This window comes from Ascidiella aspersa, chromosome 7 (genome assembly GCF_963924565.1).
Source record: "Ascidiella aspersa chromosome 7, kaAscAspe10.2, whole genome shotgun sequence".
NCBI classification, from domain to species: Eukaryota; Metazoa; Chordata; class Ascidiacea; order Phlebobranchia; family Ascidiidae; genus Ascidiella; species Ascidiella aspersa.
In genome coordinates this window covers 9,916,350-9,942,063 of record NC_139453.1, presented here as the reverse complement: position 1 = coordinate 9,942,063, position 25,714 = coordinate 9,916,350, and the positions used below count along the sequence as shown (strand labels likewise).

At 38.8% G+C, this 25,714-nt stretch overlaps 1 protein-coding gene across 1 annotated transcript in view; it reads right to left on the bottom strand.

Moving 5' to 3' along the window:
- LOC146137647 (coiled-coil and C2 domain-containing protein 2A-like) overlaps positions 1-25,371 on the bottom strand; it is a 34,331-nt gene extending 8,960 nt beyond the window's left edge. Inside the window, exons 1-19 of the mRNA XM_083394886.1 lie at positions 25,096-25,371; positions 24,572-24,654; positions 23,186-23,368; positions 22,089-22,190; positions 21,250-21,443; positions 19,782-20,028; positions 17,991-18,255; positions 15,161-15,395; positions 14,362-14,561; positions 11,918-12,052; positions 11,215-11,304; positions 10,532-10,661; positions 8,521-8,759; positions 6,868-7,404; positions 6,073-6,286; positions 5,250-5,353; positions 4,374-4,626; positions 2,996-3,221; positions 2,275-2,461 (exon numbers count right to left, since the gene is read on the bottom strand). Coding sequence (XP_083251012.1) covers positions 2,275-2,461; positions 2,996-3,221; positions 4,374-4,626; positions 5,250-5,353; positions 6,073-6,286; positions 6,868-7,404; positions 8,521-8,759; positions 10,532-10,661; positions 11,215-11,304; positions 11,918-12,052; positions 14,362-14,561; positions 15,161-15,395; positions 17,991-18,255; positions 19,782-20,028; positions 21,250-21,443; positions 22,089-22,190; positions 23,186-23,368; positions 24,572-24,654; positions 25,096-25,371 — 3,900 coding nt within the window. The remainder of the gene's footprint in view (positions 1-2,274; positions 2,462-2,995; positions 3,222-4,373; positions 4,627-5,249; positions 5,354-6,072; positions 6,287-6,867; positions 7,405-8,520; positions 8,760-10,531; positions 10,662-11,214; positions 11,305-11,917; positions 12,053-14,361; positions 14,562-15,160; positions 15,396-17,990; positions 18,256-19,781; positions 20,029-21,249; positions 21,444-22,088; positions 22,191-23,185; positions 23,369-24,571; positions 24,655-25,095) is intronic.
- Positions 25,372-25,714: the final 343 nt, after the last annotated feature.

The following is a 25,714-nucleotide window of genomic DNA, read 5'->3' as shown; positions in this document are numbered from 1 at the left end:
CACCAACCAATTCTTGCACACCTTTCAAATCACCAACCAATTCTTGCACCCCTTTTAAATCACCAACCAATTCTTGCACCCCTTTCAAATCACCAACCAATTCTTGCACACCTTTCAAATCACCAACCAATTCTTGCACCCCTTTCAAATCACCAACCAATTCTTGCACACCTTTCAAATCACCAACCAATTCTTGGACCCCTTTCAAATCACCAACCAATTCTTGCACACCTTTCAAATCACCAACCAATTCTTGCACACCTTTCAAATCACCAACCAATTCTTGCACACCTTTCAAATCACCAACCAATTCTCACACACATTTCAAATCACCAACCCATTCTTGCACCCCTTTCAAATCACCAACCAATTCTTGCACACCTTTCAAATCACCAACCAATTCTCACACACATTTCAAATCACCAACCAATTTTCGCGCCCCTTTCAAATCACCAACCAATTCTCCCACACCTTTCAAATCACCAACCAATTCTTGCACCCCTTTTAAATCACCAACCAATTCTTGCACCCCTTTCAAATCACCAACCAATTCTTGCACCCCTTTCGAATCACCAACCAATTCTTGCACCCCTTTCAAATCACCAACCAATTCTTGCACACCTTTCAAATCACCAACCAATTCTTGCACACCTTTCAAATCACCAACCAATTCTTGCACCCCTTTTAAACCACACACCAATTCTTGCACACCTTTCAAATCACCAACCAATTCTTGCACACCTTTTAAATCACCAACCAATTCTTGCACCCCTTTCAAATCACCAACCAATTCTTGCACACCTTTCAAATCACCAACCAATTCTTGCACACCTTTCAAATCACCAACCAATTCTTGCACACCTTTCAAATCACCAACCAATTCTTGGACACCTTTCAAATCACCAACCAATTCTTGCACACCTTTCAAATCACCAACCAATTCTTGCACACCTTTCAAATCACCAACCAATTCTTGCACACCTTTCAAATCACCAACCAATTCTTGGACCCCTTTCAAATCACCAACCAATTCTTGCACACCTTTCAAATCACCAACCAATTCTTGCACACCTTTCAAATCACCAACCAATTCTTGCACACCTTTCAAATCACCAACCAATTCTTGCACCCCTTTCAAATCACCAACCAATTCTTGCACCCCTTTCAAATCACCAACCAATTCTTGCACACCTTTCAAATCATCAACCAATTCTTGCACACCTTTCAAATCACCAACCAATTCTCGGGCCCCTTTCAAATCACCAACCAATTCCCACAAACACCTTTCAAATCACCAACCAATTCTTGCACCCCTTTCAAATCACCAACCAATTCTTGCACACCTTTCAAATCACCAACCAATTCTTGGACCCCTTTCAAATCACCAACCAATTCTTGCACACCTTTTAAATCACCAACCAATTCTTGCACACCTTTCAAATCACCAACCAATTCTTGCACACCTTTCAAATCACCAACCAATTCTTGCACCCCTTTCAAATCACCAACCAATTCTTGCACCCCTTTCAAATCACCAACCAATTCTTTCACACCTTTCAAATCATCAACCAATTCTTGCACCCCCTTCTAGCATTACTGAATATTAAATAACAAAACCATTGTAGTTTTATTTTCATACAAGTAACTGATAACACGGTAACACAATACCAAAATGTGAGTTGGTTTTACATTTAACTGAGCAAATAAATAACAGTAATACATTTTTGTATGTCTGATTCAGCATCCCCGCACCGCCTAGGAACAGTTCTCGCACCCCTGGGTAAGTAATTCTGGCTTAGTTAATGTACATGCGTGTATGATGCCAGAGCCACAATTTTTTTTTTATATTATCCGGGTCATTTTTTGACCAAAACAAGGTTTGAAAACATAACAACGACAGATTGTTTTAGTGTAGAAATGCTAGGCCTTTTTATGGATATAAAGATAAAGTTTTAGGCGGTATCGATGAAGTGCAAAGAAAGCAGGTTAAATTTTCACAGAAAATCACTTTCGCTTAAGACGGCTCAAACTTAAAACTAACCCATCGAAAAAGTTTTACCCTACAGAAACTTATAGTCGACAAAGTTTTTTTCCGCAAAATACACACTTGCCAAATAATACAGGAAAACAGCAAATAAACAAAAAAAAATCACTTTCAAAACTAACATCAAAAAATAATTTTTTTTAGTCGACAAATTTGTTTTCGTAAAACACACACTTAATAAAAAGGAAAAACCAAATAAGACACTAAATCAGCAAAAACAAACACTTCACCTGTACGTCGACGTTGTATCCGAGCAGCACAGGCGGCACTTTGAGTTTGAACGTGCCGTCAACCTTACCGCGGTGGTAGACGGTGGAGAAGGGCAGCTTCCACGATCCAAGCCAGTGGTCGCGGATTCTGTGCATTATAAGCGAAGGGTCGTCGTCTACATGAGCGGGCCGCGTCTCCTCTACTGTCCTGAGATACGAGACGAGGGTTGGTTAGGTGTTTGATTGAAAACGTATGATAAAGAGTATACGTCCCGATGTTAAGTGGTAGTATCGTTCGATAATAGAGTGGTATCGGTGCTGATCCGGTACGTTTTGCAAACTAAGGTTTGTATTTTAACTTAAAAGTGATACATATAAAAGTAGTAGGTTAACAACTGAAGGTAGTAACTAAACTTTCTAGGAAATTTGCTAAATAAGCTGGAAAATGCCTTTGAACGTTACATACTCATTTTTTACTCTATTTTACGTGTTTGACCATAGTAATGACGTCATTTAGCATCGGGTCGCGTTAACTCGACTTTCTAACGACCAAGGAAATTTTAGCCTTATAATTTGAAAAAAATACCATTAAACGTTTCAATGTCATATATTTTGCTTATTTGAGCATAGAAATGACGTCAATCAGCATCGAAAGCGATCTCGATAATTTCTGTCCAAAATATCGGGCATCGGCGTCAGACTAAAACACCAAGTATCGCACATCCCTATTCGCAACTCTAACCTGTCGAAAAGGTGCACGTAGATAATGTCGTCGACCGACTGGAGACTCGACGAGCTGTAGTCGTTGTTTGGCGCCGCGAAGGGAATTCGCAATTCCTCGTTCCAGCTCGGGTTCCTTCCCTGTGACACGCTGCTGGCTGTGACCTGGTCTTGGAAGGATATCGACACGAAAGGACTGACCTCGAATGTTCGCGTGCTGCTTTCAAGTTGTAGCATCGAGCCAACGCCTGTAACGAAGAGCGTAACAGGGTGGACAAGTGTTTTTTTTTACCGGACCCCAGCCATCAGACCGAAATAACAATCACATCAACGTCGGAAAACAACACACTTCGGAATAAGACCAAAATGGGACACCTAATAGTCGTAAAACCGTCTAAATCGCAATAAGTCCGAAGTGCATCACTTACTCCCCGAAAAATGTTAACCCTATTTTTAACCACTGCCATTCCCCATCACTAACCCCAAACAGGGGCAAATAATCCGGTGCCAACACAGCGGCTTTCGAGGCGATATTTTGGCTGTTTGGGCTTTATTCCGGTGAATTTAGAACTTATTCAGACGATTGAGATATTATTCAGTCGTGGATGTTACTGCGAATTTGGCTTCACTATAGGTCGTTGTTCTTAATACAATGGTATGATAGATTATTCTGATTTAGTTATTGTTGCTTTGTAGGTATTAGTGTGTGTTCCCTTCTAAACCAATGGGATTTGCAAAAATTGCGGAAGCAGTACGAAGATTTGTATTATATCAACTAAATTCGAACTCTTAATGCTAATTTTCTTATGTTGTGTTGAGAGAGAATTGGGTCACCAAAGATGTGGTGTTACACTTACGCCTAATGCTTGGGTAGCTGAAAAAAAAGGTAGAAAAACACTGGGCTGGACGTTGTGTTTGGGTTGCTAAGGTAAAAAATGTCTATTGTATGTCATTTTTTTAGGAGAGAGCTGTACCTTGGGAAAAAGCGTTGCGGGTGTGAGAATAAAAATTGAGTTACTCTTTGGAGTTGTGCCGATAACCTGTGGTTGACTTGTTGAATTAGCAAAAAATATCAAGAATGAAAAAGTAGTATGTTCAAATAAATCAAATGGAAATTTTTTTTAAACACTTTCAGTCACTTTTTTAATTTCATAATATTTCGTAATATTTTGTAATATTTTAAAGAGTTTAAATTTAGCGTGCAATTGCGTTCATATATTATAAAGAAATCTTACACTACGTTAATAAAGAAATTCTTAGAGAAACATTTATTCAACGTGAAAATCGGGCAAACATTCACTTAACAAATACAAAAAATACTCTTAACAGTACTAAACCATGTTTAGTAAGAAGGCACCGCCATTCCCAATCCCCTACAAACCACGCTAACGTATACTCACCTCCAAACCGTCTCTGCGTGTTATGTTCGGTTATTGCCGTGCTGCTGGTCGTGTGGCTAGCCGCCCTGACCGGTATGTTGTGGCCGCGGACCACGTTGACCAGTATGTTGACCGACCCGGGGGCCAGCGACTGGGCAGTGGCCTTTTTACGGTCTTTGCGCACTGGCTTCAACGGTCTGCGCGGCTCGAAGGCTTGCGCTATGCTGGCGCCCAGTGTGCCAATGTCGGGCACCTGCTGCTCGTACACCATGTCCTGCGTAGAATACAGGCTTTGGTAGACAAGGATTCGTCGAATAAAATTTGGAAAAAGAGAGCGATGACAATCAAGACCCGTTTACACTACAGCTGCACTGAGCGGAGCTGAGCTGCACTGGGGTGAAATTATTTTCACTACAGCTGCAGTGAGCTGCGCTGGGCGTAAAAATCGCTCCAAAACGTAACGTTTTTCTATTGCTGCACGGAGCGTGAGTTTAGCAAAGCGTGAAACGCTCGCCACAATTTTTTTTTTCAAAATTCAGATGGAATTAAATTAGGGGTATTTAATAAACATCGTGAAAGATAGTTGGAAATTAACATAAATAAAATGTAAATGAAGAAAACAATATTGACAAATATAAAGAGCGAAAAATATAGATAGAGGCATACTTGGTAGCAGTGGCCTATCCTAGGGAGGGGAGATCTCCTTTTTTAGGTGAATGGCCCGAACCGGTTTCCATAGGATTAAAAAAACAAATAAATAATTTAATAGGTTACTTCTCAAGATAGCTTATCGAAACCTTGAAATCTACTTGGTTACACTTATATTTCTGTAGACTAAGAAAGACTTCGCCTAAACCCGGCAAATCTTTGATATATACAAGCGAAATTGTATTCTACCTGTAGAGTGTAGTAGTGTCTGGCGGCGTAGAAGCGATGCAGAACGGCGTCTTTTACAAGTTGGCGGTATCTCAGAACCTCCAAGCGGTGCGTGCTCATGATAGCTTCTGTAACAGTGAACAGCGTCGTTAAGTTTCAGGCCCATTCTCGATATACAATTTGTATTTTTTTCTCTTCACTTCACTCAGTATTGTAATGACTTAAGTTAATCACTTGACTTGACCTAATTCTTTTGAGCAAATGACTAGACTTGACTTATGTCGTTTAAACAAATGACTTTGGTTAAAATGAAATGTTTTCATTAGGCAGCGAAATAATGTATCATCACAGCAGTTAATAACTTTTACTCGACTTATTAGGCTTTGTTATTCATTATTAAGCTCTTATACAGATCCGTGCATAGTGTACCTATAATATTGTTAAAGAAAGTGTTTTAGATTTCTTAGTGCGTCGCAAGCTAAAAAGGTTTGAAAACTGTTAATCTTTTAGTGTTTTATTTTTATTAAACACTGCTCCTAGTGGCGCGCTTTGCTTTGAGCAGAAACGTGTCTCCTTTGTGTCCTTCATTTTATTTCAGACGTGACTTTGTTGGTGAAAACGTGTACTTTTGTTGCGGTGTGTTTAGGTTTTATACTTTATTTCATGCTAATCATAAGTCTTTGTTTACTTGATTCTATTTTAATAAGTGACCAAGTTGTTGTAACCATCATCGTGTTCATTGACCGTTACCCGATAACGACTTCAGTCGACCTCGACTTTCAAGAACCACTGATCTAACCACTAGAATAAACACCAGAAAAGAACTCAAAATAACGTATCTCACCTGCATCGGCCGGCCCACTCGTGTTGGCCTGCAGCGATTCCTTCTCACGCAGTCGCCGCTCGTAGACGGTGAAGGCAGAGTCCATGACCTCGTGTTCCTGACAAGGCACCATGGTCAGGTTGCGGAACTCCTGAGCTTCCTTGTCTCGCAGCTCGAGCAGCCGGAGTCGGTTTAGCCTCCGGAAGTCCTCGTCCTGGATAAAGTTGAACTCCTCCTGCGCAAAACGTTGGGAGGACGTGATGGTCTCACCGGGACTTTTTGTTGAGTTTAATTAATGATACAGCCGTTGTTGCTGGTAGTAGCTAAACGTACGATAAACATCAAAGTCCATTAAAAATAAGTTGCATTATTCAAATGTTCCGAAAACACAATCTGAATTATTGACGTCATAATCGTAGTTGGCTAAAATGAAACGTGATCGAAGCACACAAAGGTTAAATTTGATAACCACGTTTCGTGGAATTTTTAATACCAGAAAAATTGAAAAATTTTACAAGAATAAAAAAAAGAAAAAATCAGTCGCAAGCAACACAGGACAAGAAGCTTTACCTTTGCTTAAAATAGCATTTGAGTACAGCTAAACCTGTTCTTCTTTTTTATTTCGCTTATAAATTTATTTAGATTGAAATTATTTCAACAGCTTTCCCACAAAATATGTACGTTGATTAAAACGGTTGTTTTATGCGATTTTTATGGTTTAACTAAACAAGTTCCATTGTCCAGTGGACTTATTTTTTGCTACTGAAAACCTTCCCGGGCAAAAGACCGCCCAAAACGACAAGAGAAGACACGAACCTGCAACTGCTCCAAGCGAAAGTAGTCGGGAGCGTAGAGAAAGCCCTGACCCTCCTGTTCGTTGTTCATGAACGGGATGAAGGCCGCGTTTTCGGGGTCATTGGGGTCGAGTCGGGACTCGTGCACCCACTTGGACAAAGATTCGGGGTCCTGGATCCGGTCGGCCCCAATCGCCCTTACGGGGTCGGCGCTCTTCAGGGGGTTAATCACCGAAAGGGGGTCCGCACCTCCCGCAGCCCCAGCCCCGTGGGAAATCCCCTTGGGGGCCAGGACCTTTCCGTTGTCGTCTAGACCCCAGGACACGCTGCTAATCAACTGGCCTCGCATGTTGCAAGAGGTGGGTGAAGGGTCCCCTGGGTGAAGGGTGAAGGGGGTGTTGCTGCCCACACCCTCGTGGTCGAAGGCCTCGGCTCTCTCGCCGGTAAATGTGACCGCTGTGAGCTGGACATTGCCCGAGTGGACGTTGGTGTCCGGCACGATCAGGTAGACCTCACTCAGCAGGGTTTTCATCACGAGGCCGACTTCGAGGAATTGGACCTGAGTGAAACAATGGTTGAATTTTGCATTTTTTCTATTTGATTTGGTCAACAATTGGACTTAAGGGACGGAGAATCCCCTTTGGGCAGTGTTACGGCAAAACCGGTCTCAGTCTTCACTCGACCGGTTTTTATCAAACTTCAGTCCAAGAAGGGAACTTGAAAAACTGGTTGAGCAAAAAGGTTTCTTAAGACTTATAGAGATAAGAGGGCAGTGCTAACCTTGCGCATTTAATGTAAATGCTTTTAGACTTATTTAATCGTGTAAGAATTGTATTGCTTGTTGCCAAACGGTCAAAGGTAACTGCGCACATATGTCTTGGCATTATAGTTGTCATTACGGCACTTGGTGGTACAACCTTGTCGCGATTGGACCTTGTATATTAGTTACTTTAAATGTTTGGCAATCATGTTTAACTTACATTTGTACTGTTTCTGTTTTAATAACATTGTTTTGTAATTCAGTCGAATTTAGATATGAATCTACTTGTTTAAGTCATTGTTGTTTACAAATTCCTGCACACTGATAACGACTTCAGTATCGGATCGGATCCATTAGATTTTCAGAAAGCCCGTTTGTGTGTTAGTGGTGGGGTATAGTAGTTATGGTGGTGTTAGCCAGTTTTGCAGTAGGGACGATTCTTACTTTAAACCGTTTCGAATGATTTTTGAGTAAGGCTTCAGAATTTATAACAAAAATAAGCAAACCTTGGTTTGCCGCATCCGGGGTTTAAACATTTTTTTCAATACCGTTTTTATCAAACGCTCAAAATGACATTTTCAAAAACGACCAACCCGTTCCCGCCTTATAGTCATGATAACTTTCATGTCGGTTTCGGCCTTACAACATTTTTTGCCGTTAGTAGTTATACATAGGGAGTGGCTACCACGCTATATGTCTCGCGACTGCCTGATGACCTGCATGTGGGGTCACGCCAATATTGTTTAAACAGTGCAAATTACTTTTTTATGTTTTTGTGATGAACTGATGTTATTTACGGTCAAAATGTCGATTTCGGCATATAAAATCGGAAAACTACACTGGAAGCATCACACAAATATACGTTCGTTAAAACAAAACGCCAAAATGCAGCGATTTAAAACCAACGAGCCTTACCTTAAGGCTTTCCGGCCACTGAGTGATTCGGATGCGGAAAATAGATCCAAAGTGGAGTTTGAAGTCCGACGTGAGAGTCTTGGGCTCGGTCTGGAAGACCTCTTTGCCGTTGAGGAGGAGTTTGAGGACGACGGAGGCGCGCTGCATCGCCTTCCTCCGCGCAACCTCACCAGGAGGAACGGAGGACACAGGGGACACGGGAGCGGTGTGTGAGAGCTCCAGCGAGAGACGAGGCTCGCCTGGTGGATGTTGGAGGATGAGGGTTTAGTATTGATGTAGAGTCACAAACGAATAGATTTTGAGGGTTTTTTAATCGACTTGTGGTTAACTTAGAAAAGATTATCGGGCTTTTCATTTTTCTTTTAGATATTGCTTAAAATTAAATCCAGTCAGTTGTCACGAATTAAGTCAGCATTGTAAATTACACAGTATCAGAATTTTAAGATGAGAATTTAGTATAGAGGTGAAGCCACAAAGGTGTAGATTTTTAGGATTTCTTTGATACATTTAGGGTTCGCTTAGTCTAGTTAGAAAAACAATATTGGTCTTCTCATTTTTGTAGATATGATTTGAAATGAAATCCAGCCAGTTTGTCATGAATTAGGTCAGCATTCGAAATTACAGCATTTAACAATTTAAAGATGAGGATTTTATTTAGTATTGAGGTGGAGCCACAAAAGGGATAGATTTTAAGGATTTTTTAATCGACTTGGGGTTAACTTAGAAAAGGATTTCGGGCTTTTCATTTTTGTTTAGATTGGATTTAAAATTAAATCCAGACAGTTGTCACGAATGAAGTCAGAAATGAAATTAAAAAAAATCAGAATTCAACGATGAGGATTTAGTATTGAGGTGGGGCAACAAAGTGGTAGTTCTTTTTTAGCATCTTTTTTAAGTATTTGGGGATCACTTAGTCTAGTTAGAAAAAGGATATTGGATTTTTAATTTTCTTTCGATTTAATTTGAAATTTAATCCACAGAAAATAAGAACAACGGTCGCAGCTAGCATTAAGGTACAGCCATAAAAGGTAATATTTTTAAGATTTCTTAGTCAATTTGGGGTTAGCTTGGCGGTTAGAAAAGGAATTTGGATTTTTTTCAAATTTAATTTAAAATTAGGTCTAAATATTTCTTTTAAAGTTTAGACCAGCGGTTCTCAACCAGTGGGCCATGGCTCACTAGTGGGCCATGGGAACATTTTGAGTGGGCCACAGACCAATTTTATAAAGCTAGATTTAATGAAGAATTAAGTTTCATTTGTGTCACTACACGTAATTTTACAGAAATAATGGCTTCGGAAGGAATTTAGAAGGAATGTAAATTTATTGTTTAGCAGCTAGTATCTCACTAATGCACAGTTAAGGAAATAATTTTATTGGGCCACAGAATTTGTGTAACGAAAATGGGCTACGAAAGAAAAAAGGTTGAGAACCACTGGTTTAGAACGCCTTGATAAGTGAGTGAGTTATACATAAGTTCTAGTCATTTATAAGAGAAATGTTTTCGCCAAAAACGTTTGAGGACGAGGATTAAATATGGACGTGATCACAGAAAAGATCATACTTGACTGATAAAATTATAGTACTCTTGGTTAATTACGTTAAGTTACATCAAAACAATGCCTTCGTCTTTGTCGTTAAAGAAAAGGAACATACTTTACGTACGTTATAAATAAAGAGCAGTCTAACCGCTAACGTTATGGTGTGATTATGTAATGCGAGCTTACTCCGTTGCAATGTTGGTTTTAATTCAAACTGAATTATTTATTTATTATTCACATTGGGCTGCACGAACAGCAAGACTACGGTGGTTACCGCGGCTAAAATATTTCTAAAAAAAAAACAGTTTGAAAATTATCTTTATTTGTGTAAAGTGAATTGGTTTCGCTAATTTTCATTTGTTTTAAACTTTTAACGAAGTGAAAGGAAAACATGTGCTAACATCAAGTTACGGAAAGAAAAAGCAAAGTAACTGATAGTGCAACCTTCCCAAGCTTAGAGTTAGAGTTCACCTGGATTTCTTCTTTTATCGAGCATGGTGTTTTTCACACTGATTCGAACGTGCTCGGCATTGAAACTTTCCGGTTTCTCTGGTTTCTGAGGTTTGTCGATGTTGTCAGCTATCGTCACCTCGTCATCCGTCTGCCAATGATCAGATGACAATAAATCGTTTAAAACTAAACAACTTCGGAGCATAACGGTTCGAGATTTCAGTTAGACGAAGTAGGAAATATCAAAGCCCATATAAAGCTAGGTAACATTTTGTGCAGGTTTCGAAAAACTCTTTATTCATTTTATACCAAAAAATAAGTAAATAAATAAAAAAAATAGTTGTTCGATATGTGAAAGAATGTCACCCACTTTTATATAGCGTTTAAAATTCCTACCACGTAAGACAAGATCCTGTATTGAATATAACTTTATCGTTTACCAATCTTTAAAGTAAAAAACATAACCACGAGATTTCAATGGCCTAAAAACTGTTAATACTTTACATTATTTTTTTTACACCAGAAAAAGCAAAACACCGGCCCTAAATAAATATGAAATAAATACTTGACTGATGCTTCAAGATATCTATAGATTCTTTAAAATAACAAATCGTATCTAAAATTGACCAATATCTGACTTATGTGTATTCAAAGTTTCATTTTTAACTAATTAATCACATGTTAGTTTTGAAATAAGAGCTTACATCAGCCGCTGATTCGAGAAGGTTCTCTTTTGAGCCACGGTCCACTCTCCTGCGCTGTTTCTTTAGCTTGGCGCGATTCTTCTTCCATTCCTAAAACAAACAAATGACGGCGTCACTACACAAGCGTCTGACAATACGCGTATATGGAGCTTTTCTGTTGTAAAAGCGACGTTGGGTACCAAAGTACACTACAAAATGGGCCGATAATACTTTTTTGGACCTATACCGAAAAACGAATTAATGTGTTTGCCAACCGATTCCCGATACCGATAAGCGATTTTATAAACAAATAAGTTTAAGAGCATTTTGTAGCCGTGGCTGAATGCCTGGGTTGCATTCCACCGCGCTACATTTTGTAGGTTGTAGTAAGATGTAGTAAGAATATTTAAGCCCATACAGAAGCAGGTATCATTTCAACAAAAAAATGAATAGAGATATTTAAAACGTTTAAAAGAATATCTACTTCTGTGTGGGCTTAACTAAGCTTAAGTTTACCATCTTTTAAATTACGCAGCACTTGTTTTTACATATTAGTTTTGAAAGTGTGTAACATGGTAAATAAAAAACAATATGATAAATCACAAGTTCAAAGGTTGATTCGGAAATTAGTTTGTTGTAAAGAAAATGCTATATTAAAAATTCATAGCAAAATATCGACCAAAACAATAAAGTTCAAAGAAGGAAAAAAAATCCTATAGCCCACCTGCAGAAGCGACTGGTACTTGCGAAGGCTCTCCTGGTAACTCTTTACAACCGTCATCTCGTGCTCTTCCCTCCGCTCTTCAACCTCCTGCTCTACCTCCGCTTCCCACTCCAGCAAATCCGCCTGCTGGTTGACCTGGACACGGAAAAACAGGAAGATTTTGCTCGCAGGAAGAGCTTCGGTTTGTCTGTAATGGCTTACGGTGTTCTATGATTCGTAAGCCATTACCGTTGATCAAAAGCGACTTTAGAATGGCAAGAGCACAGTTGTTGTACACGATTGTGTGTGTATAGTATCTTTCATACAGTTTACCAATTCACATAAGAGATTTTATGTACGAACAGGATATGGCAGTTTTTCGACGTGCTCGCCTCTGAGCCTTTGCAGCTGAATTGGTAGAACGACGCCTCGGTATTACAGGAGATCGTGAGTTTCACAGGCTAGTTGTTTTTCTAGCCGGACTTGTACGAAAATTCTTACTTAATTAACTAATTTCGGGTGGCCCCTGTGTAGGCTCCAGGTGTACTTGTATATTAACTACATAGAAAACCTTAGGTAAGTAAGGCAAACCAAAACCATCCCAACCATGAATTTCCCACATCCAACACAAGGCTTGAAGACTATTCAACAGCAATACTCGAATACTACCTCGGCGAAATCTGCAGACCGAGCAATATAGGCTCGCGTGAACTTCTAAGCAAGTTTGAATCGAGAAAAAATCAAGTCGAGATAATAATATTTATAATGGTTAATAAGCTGACTGATCTCATCAAGCCTTCCAAAAGGCATCCGGTGTAATATGAGTAATAGTTGTGCAGTATGGCAGAATGCTGGCGACCGAACAATCAGCCCGAAAAACGAAGATATTGATGCCAAAAAAAATTAAAAAAAAAAATTTGGTTGTAAAGATTCATTTTACACAATAACTCGTGGTTGTTATTACACATATCACATCCTATTTTTGAAATATGTAATAACATTACACACTACAATTGACAGAAATTATATTGTTGTACCATTTTAAAAACAGTTACGGTAGTGTGAAGCTCGTTGTTTAGTGAGAAAGAGCCAGTGTTAGGCAAATAGATTTTTTTTTTTTTTTGAAAAGTACACAATTTTGAAGTACACAATTTTTTTTTATAGAATTGTTGTGTTTGCAGTTTTACTTTTATTTGGCAAGTACTCCTATATTAAGTTTAATTTCTGTATATGGAGTTGAATTCCCCATTCCTGTAAATGTACAGGTATAACATTCGCATCGGCATATTGAGGATGTACCAGGCTATGGTTCTCCACCAAGGCCTAAACTATATTTTTGGCTGTTTTAATTACGCAACCGCAAAAAATTTCCGCGCTTCGCGCAAGCTTCAACCTGGTTTTGCTCGGTTTAAGTGTCTTTGTTTTAAACAAATCTATCTATTGAAAAGGTAATATGCATACTATGTTGCAATGTGGCATTTTGAACTGTGACTGTGACAATTTCTATTAAATGTGTTATAAATATCATTATTTCGAGCAATATAAATTAAAAATTTATCTAAGGAATATTTTTTGCGCTTTTCAATCCGGTTTTGAGCTGCATGTTTTCACACAGTTTGCCTGAAAACAGTTTTAGAGTAAGAAAATTAGACATGTGCACCCCCAGGCCCCAGGTTGTACCTCTGTATGCCACTTATGTATTTGTTAAGACTTAATGTCGCAAAAAAATTTGCGCCTTTGGCACAACGTTAAGTTATTTTATTTACTTCTTAATATCCTTGTTAATCCCCTAAACATGGCAAGGTTGATACACCCCTTCTAGGCATCATTTAAGTTTAGGGCGACTAAAAACAGAATAATTTAGGCTAAAAATGCTTGTCACCAGAAGGCTGGCAAGATTCTGCCAGCCTGAAGTTGTGCTGTTATCGTCGATTAGTATACGATTTTGGAGGGGTTGGCAAGTATTTGTATGGAAAAACAAATTTTAGATAGCTGAAATTACTAAACCCATTCCGTTTCGCGCGAAATTTCGCAAAGTAAAACCCAAAATCTAAATCTGAAAAAGTAAACCGTTTCGAAAAATAACCAATCATACGCCAATGCTTGCTACATTCTGTTAGGTTAGTACCAGCAACTTCACATTAACGGGAATCTACTCGCTCCTCCCTGAACCTGTGTAGCTTAGTTGGTATAGCGAAGGTATGAGAAATCAGTTGATGAATAAAGGATTTTCGTGAAAGCAAGGCCAAGCTAGAAAATATAGCCTGTGGCAAGGTTTTTAAACACAATACCTCGACCATACCGGGAGCATCGCTGTTCCAACCGAGCTACCCAGGCTCAAAGGGAAGCAAGTCACTTGAATAGCACCGTGGCCTGCTGTTTGTTGTTTGTGATGATAACAATAGGTCATATATATAGAATATATATACAGTTTACCATTTTACACATATGCGATTATCACAAACCTCTTCCCTTTTAACAGTGAGCTTGACGCTCGTGTTGATGTATCCCTGGTTCTCACGGAGCGCCTTAATCTGATTCCACTCCTCGATAATCTTCATCATCAGCTCCCGCTCCGAGCTCTCAGCTTCGTCCAGCTGGCGAGAGGTCCTCCGGATTTCCGACACAAAGTCGTGGATGCGAGACTGGCGGACTCCGGCTGCCACTGGGTGGGGTGTGTTAAAAGAGAGCGTTGACATTCGGCATTTGTTTTAAAAATTTTAAAAATTCCGATATGCGAATAGAAAACTGGTGGATCTAATTGGAGATAATGCAAAACTGAAGTTTTTATCAGTGTGCATAAATTATTAACAACGCAAAGATTTGCAAACATTATTGTTGGTTTGCAGTTTTACTTCGACTGACAGCGCGTAAGTACATTGCTCTAAATTATAGGCATCGGTGGGTTGTAATTTTGCATCTCCCTATGTACTTGTTAATTGTCACAAAAAAGTATATTGTCAAAAAAACACAACTCTTAAGAGACTATTGGCCTTTTAAATTGCCCTGTTCATCACTATTGTACCTCCTATAGATAATTATCGCTTGAACATTTCATTGTTTATGCCTTCAGGGTCTATACGTTCGTTAAGCGAGCACCGCGTTTCAATATAGGGTTGCAGCAAAATTAAAAGGGCGCATAAAAAATAGGTCCCCCCCCAAAAAAAAATGACAGAAATGCTTGTCACCAGAAGGTTGCCAAAATTTTGCCAACCGGTTAGTACTTGTTGTCGGGCGATAGAAATTGCGGCGACGTCAACTCACCTTCGGTGGAGAGGGAATCGTCGGCCGAGGCTGAGTCCCGAATGGTGGCCACGGCGCGTCTGAGGGCGGCAAGCTTGTCGACAAAGAAGGTGACGTAGTTTTTGTGACGTCGTTGCAGGTACTCGTCATAGCAGCGCGTGATCTCGGAGGCCATGACGTGCTCGCGACTCATGAGAGCGTGATGTTGGTAGAGCACGGTACTGATGTCGACCTGCAGTTCGTTTTCATCTGAGCCCTGACAAAAATGTCAAAATTGTGAGGTTTGAGCTATTTAAGCGGTGAATTATGAAACAGGCAAGCAATCATGCAAAACCGGGTCTGTTTGAAATTTTAAATCGCATGGTATAGGTTTCGGAAAAGGTTTGAAGTGCGTTGGGGGTTCGAACCCCCCCGCCTTTTCGTAAGTGACATTATAGTTTTTGTTCGTTTTTGTCGGAGTTTTACTCACCGTCCGAAGCTGCGTGTTTTTAAATGTAATTGGGTCACGCGTTTTGAGCTAATGCGAAACCAAAATCAAAAGCAAAACGCCGTTTTTCGTCTTTTGTTTGGTCGACCGTAAACGCTAAATAGTTTTTCTCTTTCGCCTTTCGTTATTCGTTCGGGTTGGCTAATCAGCAAGTGTGTGTTCGACAATTAATAATATAAATCAAGCGGTTTCCGCTTTTTTCTCTCTGAAAACGTCAAGTTAGACGGTGCTGATGTTTCTCACTGTTTGTTGTCTGCGTTAATATCAGATGTTGGTGTAAGACTGGGGTCGGCAACCTACTGTATCGGGCCCGTCGCCTCTTTGACAAACTATACACGAGTTCATTTCAAATACTTTTTGACTATTTTAACAACGCAAGTGCGAAAATTTTTCGCGCTTTGCGCGAATGATCTTACTACGTCACATTTATTAACGTTTTGATGCTGTATTTTGAACTAGATCAGCGCTTCTTTACCGTTGCGCCATGGAAAGCTGCCAATTGGCGTCGTGGACAAACCGAAAACGTATTCAAAAATATTTGACATATATTTTTTAACATTTTTCATTTTCGGCAATGTAATAAAAACTTGCAAGAAATTTAAAAGAAACGCCGTTATACCAAAAAAAAAATCGCGCTCGCTTCGCCAGCCAGGTGCGCCCAAACTTAAAACGGTTATCAAACGCTGAACTAAATTAACTAACTATTAAAGTTAGACCGTTTTTTCGAAATAGTTTTATATGTCGCGCTAATCGAAAAAACACCCGGGAAAAACGATCTCCGTTTAGTATTGCACATGGCGAAAGACTTGCTTGTAATATAGCCTAGTCCCCTACATGGATCTACCAAAATCAATCACACATATTTCACGGTCTTGGTTTAGTTTTTCGCCTGAAGTTAACGATTGCACACTAAGCGTTTTCGCAGCTGGCGCCTGGTAGGATTGTCGACAACGCACGTGTTCGCTTTCCGTCTAAATGTTCGCTTTTGCTGGACGTTAATTGGCTGTTTCGGATGATTTGTTTTCTTGTTTATGACGTCATTACCATCGCTATTTTATGACGTCCTATCCGTCACTATTTAATGACGTCATTAACGTCAGACGAAAAAACAACGGGGAATTCCCTAAGCTGAAAATTCGTAACCCCCCTTTTTGAATTTCTGGATACGCCCCTGCTATAGGGCGGTATCGATGCTGATCTAATCAACAATTTTTATCTTGAAACACAAATTTATTAAAAAATTACTATTAGGTTAACAACTATTAAGTTAACAATCCGGACAAAAGTTATCGCGATCCGACCCGACATTAAATGACGTCATTAATATGCTCGAACAAGTAAAATAGATTTAAATCGTTCAAAGGTCATGTTATACAGGTTAATATTTCAAAATTTTCTTAATTGTCATTAGGTTGGTTACCTCTATAGTTCTTAACCTATAAGATTATGTTTGTGCTTCAAGATAAAAATCGCTGTTTGGATATTTGTTAACTTTCTATTGGATCGATACCACGTTAGTATCGAACGAGTACCGATACTACCACTTGGCATGAGTATCAGATCCGATCCGATCCGATACTAAGGGATGTCTCTATTAAAACAACTGAATCAGATCAACGCATGCAATATTAGCAGATTATTATAAGTTCATTAGTATTTATCGCACATCACCGATCAGTCACGTTACTAATGGAGCAAATGTTGCAGTTTTAAATTAACCCATTTTATTACAACGATGTCTTACTTTCAGAAAATCAAAGGTAGGTAAATACTGGGACGTTAGGCATTTCTCGACTTAGCACACAGTTTGTCGGACACATTCTGGTATGTTTTCAGTCCTAAGCTTTTAAATTTAAGATTAAGAAAGAATGAAACTTTATTGGTCAGAGCAGATAAAAAGCAACATGCTTATTTTAAGCTGAGCTGGTTCATAAAACGTTGTAGTCAAAAATGCGGAACAAATTTCTGGAAAACGAAATTCGTCTCTTTGGCTTCAGTCAATAATACGTTAAAGCAGTGGTAACGGGGTGCACTCTAGGGTGCAATTTTTACCGCTCAGGGGGTGCAGATGGATATTTCAGATTCTTTAGGATTCCATCTTTGCCCTATTAGTACGCTTCTTGATAAAAAAATTTGTGTACGATAAAAGTGCAAAAAAATAATAAGGTTTTTTCAGCCTTGTTGCACAGTTAATGCGCGGTTTGAATCTCGTTTATTCCAACGTTACAGTTAACCACTCAGTAAAAATAACAATCAAAGGGTGCCGCCAACTATTTATAATTACTGTGTGCCGCAAGCCAAAAAAGGTTGCGAAACTCTGCGTTAAAGATTATTTCTGAAAAACCGTACACAAAACACGCATACCTGCAAGTACTTTTCCTCAACCGCCTGTCTATAGGCCTTGACGTACACCGTCTCGATCAGGGGATCCACCTCTTCGACCGACTCGACCCAGGGCCGAGTGGTCATCTGCTGGACAGGGTCAGGCTGGACCAACACCTGGCCGTCGGTGCCGAACCAGCCCTGACCCCGCCCAGGCTCGCCCAGCAATCGGTTCTCCAGTATGTGCTTGTTGTGAAGGACCACTTCTGGCTTGCGGCCCACGTAGAAACCCTCATCTTCCAGATATCTGAAAGCATTATGAGTCTGATTAGATACTATAATAATAATATCGGTTGAGGAACTAGGTAGCAATGTATAAAGACAAAGTGTATTGAATTCTCGACAAGCTTTCGCACAACCGTGCTTCATCAGGTCAAAGTTTTCATTTTTACTTCAAGACCTGGTGAAGCACGGTTATGCGAAAGCTTGTCGAGGATTTAGTACAATAATTATTTGTCTTTATACAGTGCCACCTGATTCCTCTATTTAGAATTAGACAAATATGGTCATATACAAAGATCGATATCAAGTATAGTATCGGTAATCTATTACTTCCTAAAATTTGAAACAGAAGGCATTGTGAGTAAAATTATAGTTTTTTGGGGGAAAATATGGCGCTTTGTTAACTAGGGATGTCCGATAATAGAGGATCGGAGCTGATACCCAAAATCAAGTGGCAGTTTCAGTACTCGTCCCATACCAGGGTTAGGGTGGCATTGGTGCCGATCCGACAACAAATTAATATACAGGTTTCATCCTTGATTGCGCTTCAACGCAGCGATTCTCTAAAGTTAAATTTATCAAAAAACATTATAGCTTAACACATACTAATGCTCTGAATACTATAGCAAGTTTTGACCTAATAACCTGCAAAAATCTAATGTTTCGATTCAGCTATTTTTCTCGTTTGAGCATAATAATGACGTCATTTGGTATCGGATCGAATAGCAATATTTTTGTCAAAAAATCAAAAAATATCGGATATTGGTATCGGAATAAAATGTTAAGTATCGGACATACTTATTGTTAACTAAGTTTGGTGAACGACGCGTCGGGTGGTTTGAGGGACTTGCTTTAGTGAGTTTTACCTGAACACGGTTTTCGTTGGACGGATGAGTTTTGATAATATTTGGGTGTACGAGCGATAATAATTGGTTTAGGGAAAGCGGTACAATTGGTTTGCCTGAAATCGTTTGGTTAAATTAGCTTGGTTGAAGGGGATTGGTTAATTAGGATTAGTTTAATGTGATTGGCTAAACCATTTTAGTTAATGGAGATTGTTTTACTAAGAAAGGTTAAGAAGATTAGTTAAACAAGTTTGGTTAAGCAGATTGGCAATAGGAGCTTAAGTAATCTGAATCAAGAAAATAAAATATTTTTATAAATGATCTGAAATACATATAATATAAAGAGTAATTTCCTTCAAAAAAATCTGTAAATATCCTTGTTTTTTAATCCTTGTTTTGACAAAAGCTGGTTATAGTAAGAATAGTTGAGAATAAAAATATCAGACACAGAAAATGTTTCACTGTAATTTATTTATTTGCTCAATTCAATGTAAAACCAACTCACATTTTGGTATTGTGTTATTGTGTTATCAGTTACTTCCATACAAATAAAATTAAAATGGTTTGGTTATTTAAGCAATTCTAGAAAGGGGTGCGACAATAGGTTGTTGAATTGAAAGGGGTGCAGCAAGGAAAAAGGTTAAGAACCACTGATGTCTGAAACGTTAAAGAGGCCGAACGAAAACCGTTTTTTGTGGTTACCAACCTGGGTTCGGTATTTTCTTGGAATTTGCTGCGTAAGTCGGGCGGCAGCATGCTGGGAACAAAGTAGTGGAATTTCTCCCTCTCCACCTGGATGCTGTATCCGCCGTACTCGGCCGCGTAGACTCCGAACAGGCGCACGTCCAGGTCCTCCGGAACAATGTCGCTGATCAGTCTCTTCTTTTCCTCTTCTGGAGCCCCGGATTGGGCGCCAGGACGCTCCAATGCAGAAGAAGACGGTTCGTCAGCGGCTACAGAACGAGAACAAACGAGTTTTTCGTACTTTTACGCAGAAACACTGGTCGATTTTGGCCAACTTTTTTAAGTGTGTGATTTTGGATTCGAACAAGGTTGTATGACGACGATTTAAAGTGGTAACAAACCGCGGGTAACAACAGACGAGCCGTTTGACTGTTTTAAGGGGGATACGTTTACGGAAGACGTATGAGCGCAGTTGGAAATATTGGATCAAGGGGAAAAATCCGTTAAAAAAGTTTGGTTTAAACATTGAAGTGTTTAGTTTCATGGAATGGTTAAACGAACTTGGTTCACAGAGATACAAAAGGTGAGTGAAGAGGTTGGATTAAAAAGCTGATTAAATCAAACTTATTCAACGAAACATAAACTTAGTTGTGCACCAGTGATGTGATACAAGCGAGTAAACGTATTACTGCAGTTTGATAGGTTTGTGGGTTGGGACCTTCCATTGATGTCGCAGATGTAAAGTGACAGAAATACCGGTTAAATCTTTGCAGGTCTGTTTTTGGACTTTTTAGGGCGGAACTAAGTTTGACAAACAAGAATAAACTTGGTATTTGGTAAGTGTACGGTGTTTAACTAAACGTTGGCAAATTTGTATAAAGTTCTACTGCGTAAGATATTGACTTTAAATGCTAACTTTAAATTTGTCCTATTGAATTTATTGTGAAGCGAAAAGCTTTGAGGCGCGAAATTATCTGTTAGTATCCAGTAAAGATGGAATACAAAAAAGCAATAGATTTACCTAAAAAACAGTGCTTTTTGTCTTTCTAGTGGCAAAGCATTCATAACTATCAAAAAAGTCATTACATTCAACAGAACTAAATATGTAAAAAAGGGAGTTTACGCACGTTGTTATGTTAGTGTCCAGTAAAAATTAAATACAACAAGCATTTCCAAACAAAAAAACTTTGCTTTCTTGTCTTTCTCTTGGCAATGTATTCATAACTATCAAAATTCGTTAGCAGCGGTTTTATGGAATATCGAAGTAGCCGAGTCATTGCATTCAACAGAACTAAATATCTAAAAAAGAATTTACGCACGTCTTTATGATAGTGTCCAGTGAAGACTAAATACAACAAAGCATTTCAAAACAAAAAAACAGTGTTTTCTCGTGGCAATGTATTCATAACTATCGAAATTCGTTTTAAAGAAAATAGTAGCCGGGACATTGCAACCAACAGGACTAAACATCTAAAAAATAATTTACTTACGTTGTTCTGTTATTTCTTGGTCCCCGTCAGTCGGCTCTTCTCCGGATCTCGGGGTTGCAACATCTTCAACTACAGGTTGCGGCTCCGACTCTTCCACCGCTGCATCTGGAGGAGCAGGAGTCTCCTCCACATCTTCGTACTGCTTGGTGAAGAAGTCGAAGCAGTCGTCATCGGTCGGTTGACCCAAATCCCGCCTTTCAAGAGAAAATATCTCAAGTTGGATAAGCTTATAGGTATAAAAAGAATGGAAAACTCGTTTAACTGATTCGATTTATGTCGTTAATGAATACGTTTTTGAATAACAAGTTTGTCATGATTTGTGTATTAACCTTCTGATTTTAGAAACACCTGTAGACTGTCGATAATAGAAAGTGGCAAAAAAAGTTGCAAATATATACGTTTGTGTGTTAATAAAGTTGAACTCCAATCCCGCCTTTTTGAGAGAAAACATCTCAAGTTGGATAAGCTTATGCAGAAAAAGAATGGAAAACTCGTTCAATTTATTCTATTTATATAGTTAATCGCTACGTATTTTAATAACAAGTTTGTCATGATTTGTGTTTAAAGTTCTGGTTTTAGTACTAAAATAAATTAGTCGATGGTAGAAAGCAGCATATACCAGTTGCAAATGTATACGTTTGTCGTTTACGTGCGTATAAAGTTGAACAAAACACTTTTCACTATATTTAAAACAAATATATATTTAAGTACAACTGAATTTTACATAGTGTCCTGAAAATTTTTATTTTGCAAGTTTAAAGGAAAACGATAGGTTGGAATGTTTAAACTTGTCCTATAACTGGTCAAAACATACTTTTTTTCACTCAGAATAAACTCACTTGGCCTTTTCTGCTGCATGTTTCCACTTCAGCTTGGCCTCGATTTTTTCCAGCAACTGAGTTTCCTTTATCATGGTTTCCTGCTTCACGGTTTGGTCGAATCTAGATTACGTTTGTGGAGCAGCATGAACAAAACAAAAAGTCTTCAACCGAACATTAGTGGCCCAAACATAGGCTTCTACAAGCGCAAGGTTAAAATATTTATCCAAGTAGTTTTTATCACTCAATCAACTGACATTACTTCCCTAAACTTAAATGTTGGCTTTGAAAACAGTACTTTATAGGTACTTTTAAAAACATACATTGCATGAGGCGCATCTCTCAACGCAGGTTTAAGATTTTGCACTCGCCCGCTCGCCAATTCGAGTGCAATTCACTCTTGGCGAGTGCTGTGCCTTAAGCAAAAATCGTTTTTTTTGTCAGCCCTACTACTGCACTCAATGTGTTGATCTGTGACAAATTATGTTAAACGCCATAGACTAAAGACCAACTATAACGTAAATCGCTAAGATTTAGGCTTGCTCAATTGCAAAAACGACCTAAACAAGCGCATTGTACATGATAAAAAGTCGTACACATCAAACAGTCCACACGAGAACTATGTTAACTTACCCCGATATAGAAAGGTATGTTAATTCATTTGGAAAAAAAACAATTAGGTAGAACGGAAATTCGGAAACGGCGTTCCAACATTTTTAGCGAGTGGTATTTCGTGTGGGCGAGTGCAATTTTTAACTAAATGTCAACCCCTCAAGGTCAAACATTAGAGAGCTTGACGTTAATTTGCAGCTTGAAATCATTCGAAAACAGAGAAAAATAAGAATATCAAAGCCCATACAGAAGTAGGTATCATTTTTAACGTTTCGGGAAACATCGTTCAAAAAAGTTGAAAATGAAAAAAAAAAGTTATTTGAAACGTTCAGAATGATACCTACTTCTGTATGGGCTTTGATATTTTTAATTAATCTTATTACAACTTAAACCATTACGAGTACATAGCGCTAAAATAAATATATACCGCTAAAAGTAAATGCTGTTTGTAACACGTCAAGTCGCAAGGCCCAAAACAAGCATGCAAGAAAACACGAATGCAAAACCTAGTGGACAGCTGCATTCTATCTCGAAGTCGGCGAGATCGCGGTTTGAATTCCTCGCTGCCACCGCTGGCATTCAATTTGCTTTTTTGGATTTTCGCTTGCAGGCGACTTCGCAGCGTTGAATGTGGAGTGGTTGACCGGCCGAAGGGAGTGCTGCTTCGACTGTCAATGTCAGTGCGAGGACTACAGAAAAGTGGGGTTTGCATGCAATTTACAAAACCTTCGCAACGGTAAATCTTGAATATATATTTGAATATATTTAATTATAAAAGTAATCTCTTTTTTCAAGAGACAGTTTTTATTTATTGGAAACATTTTGACCTTGTAGCAATCTATTTCTATTTCCGTAGCCTTACATGCTTAAGTTCAGCAGTATTTCATGCCTCTTGACTTAAGGTCGAACAAATCCCATACCTGTAGCAGAAAATATTTGGTGTACCAGTTTTTCAAGGTAAAATGAGAGTTTTTTTTAAATATCATTAATGAGAAGAAGTGCGTTATTGGAATGGTTTAAGTCAGGGGTGGGCAACCTTTTTAACACAAGGGCCAGTTAGGAAATTTAATGCTTGCAGGAGGGCCGCACATCAAATAAACACTAATTGACATTTTCAGCTTTTACTAGAAAAACACAAGTACAAGCAAATATAAAATATCATAGCAGACACACATGTGGATGTTCAAATAGAAGTTAGTGAGAAGACTGATGCCGGATATTTTGAACCAACTTGTCAATGTTTGGTTCCAGGCCAGATGTGCATAGACAAAAACTATTTAAAAGCAATAATTCAAAACCAGCTGTTAAACATAACATTTCAGTCAATATGCGCGGCAAAAGTTGTAGCAGACAAGTGTAACTGTTGCAAAACAATTCTTTATCATACCAACGTGACGCAAGTAAAACTTTATGAATAAAGATTGTTTTGTAATAGATGCTTCCCATTCGAGTTTAACAACTGCATTAGTGTAGCGGTGTAGCCTATGGGTTACATTGCACTTTTAAACAGGAAACTAAAAGGGCAAAAGCTCCAACATTGGTGCACACATATAGCCTTATTTAGGGAAAAAATAGCTGGAAGAAGGTGAACGGCCGCACAAAAAATGGCAAAGGGCTGCATGCGGCCCGCGGGCCGCACGTCGCCCGCCCCTGGTTTAAGTTATATGAGTCATATTGATAGGTAAAGATTCAACAAAAACATAATTTATTATTCACTGTTATCACACAGTGCTTAGTTCTTGCGAACGGGTTCAAAAATGCAAAAACATGTATATAAAAACCAAGTAAGACTAAAATTTTCAGTGTGCCACATGCTGGTTCATATATATATAGTTCTTTTAACACAAATGGACAAAGCAGCATCCGTTTCTGAAGAAATTTTGAGTATGTACCTGGTTGGTTCGTTAGACTGTCCTCTCGATGAAGGTCGAGGAAATGAACTGCGTGGAGTAGAAAGGATGTCATCAACACTTTCCTACAGGACAAGAGAAATGATTTAAAAGCAAAGTAAAAGTTTATGTTTGACATAACACTGCAGAAACTCTCCTTAAAAATATCACTTACCAGTAGTATTTAAGAATTTTCATAGAAGTTTAAAAGTCATGTTTTAAAAAAGGTATAAACAGTAAAGAGCTTGTAACTTATTTTTAAAAGATAAATTTGGCAATTTAATGTTTCTGAGACGTTTTTAAACAAAACTGTTTTTAAAGTGAAAATTAAGCCTTCACTTTGTTGGCTTGTTACCAAAAAAAGTAAAATTCACACATGTCATATTTAAGTCAGAGTAACAAAACATAGAAAAAATACTACATGAGTTATATTGAACATTGATAAATTAAGTGAACCTACAGTTAAGCATGTAACAAAAATAAAAAAAAACTTTTGTTCGGCAGTCGATAAAGCAAACCAACAACACCTCATCGATCATTGGGCTTGCATCAGCAGTTTGATCCTGCTCTTCTGCTGCCAGTTTTCTCTTGGACGCCTCCCGTCGCGATTCCATCGTCATACGAAGGCGACTGGCCTCCTCGTCGCTGTCAAGCTCCTCCAGACGGTAATTGAGGTCCTCCTGCAGAAGCGTGGCATCGGCGGTTGTCACCGTGTCACTGGCAGTGATGTCCGACTTAGCAGTGATGTCCATTGCCTTGCGGCGTGCACGCAGCTTTGCTTTGAGCATTTCCGGAGTGTCCATGTTCGATTTAGAACTTGCTTTTATTTTAACTAATAAACATCCTGTGGAATGAAGCGCAAAAGGTAAAAGCAACGGGTGTCGTTTATTGAGTTCTATCCGATATTTTGAGTTCTAATAAATGCGTAAGTCCACCCAAATATTTACCAGCTACTTTTTGTGGAATTTTGCGATGAAAAGTGGGGCACATACTTGAAACTTTGACATGATAGCACCAGGCGATCATACTGGCAATAAATAACAAGCATTACAAATGTGATCGCTGATCATACAGGCTAAGAAAATGTCATAGCAAATGCAACATCTAGGTGAGATCAAGAATAAGCAAGTTAGCAGGAACGTCAAA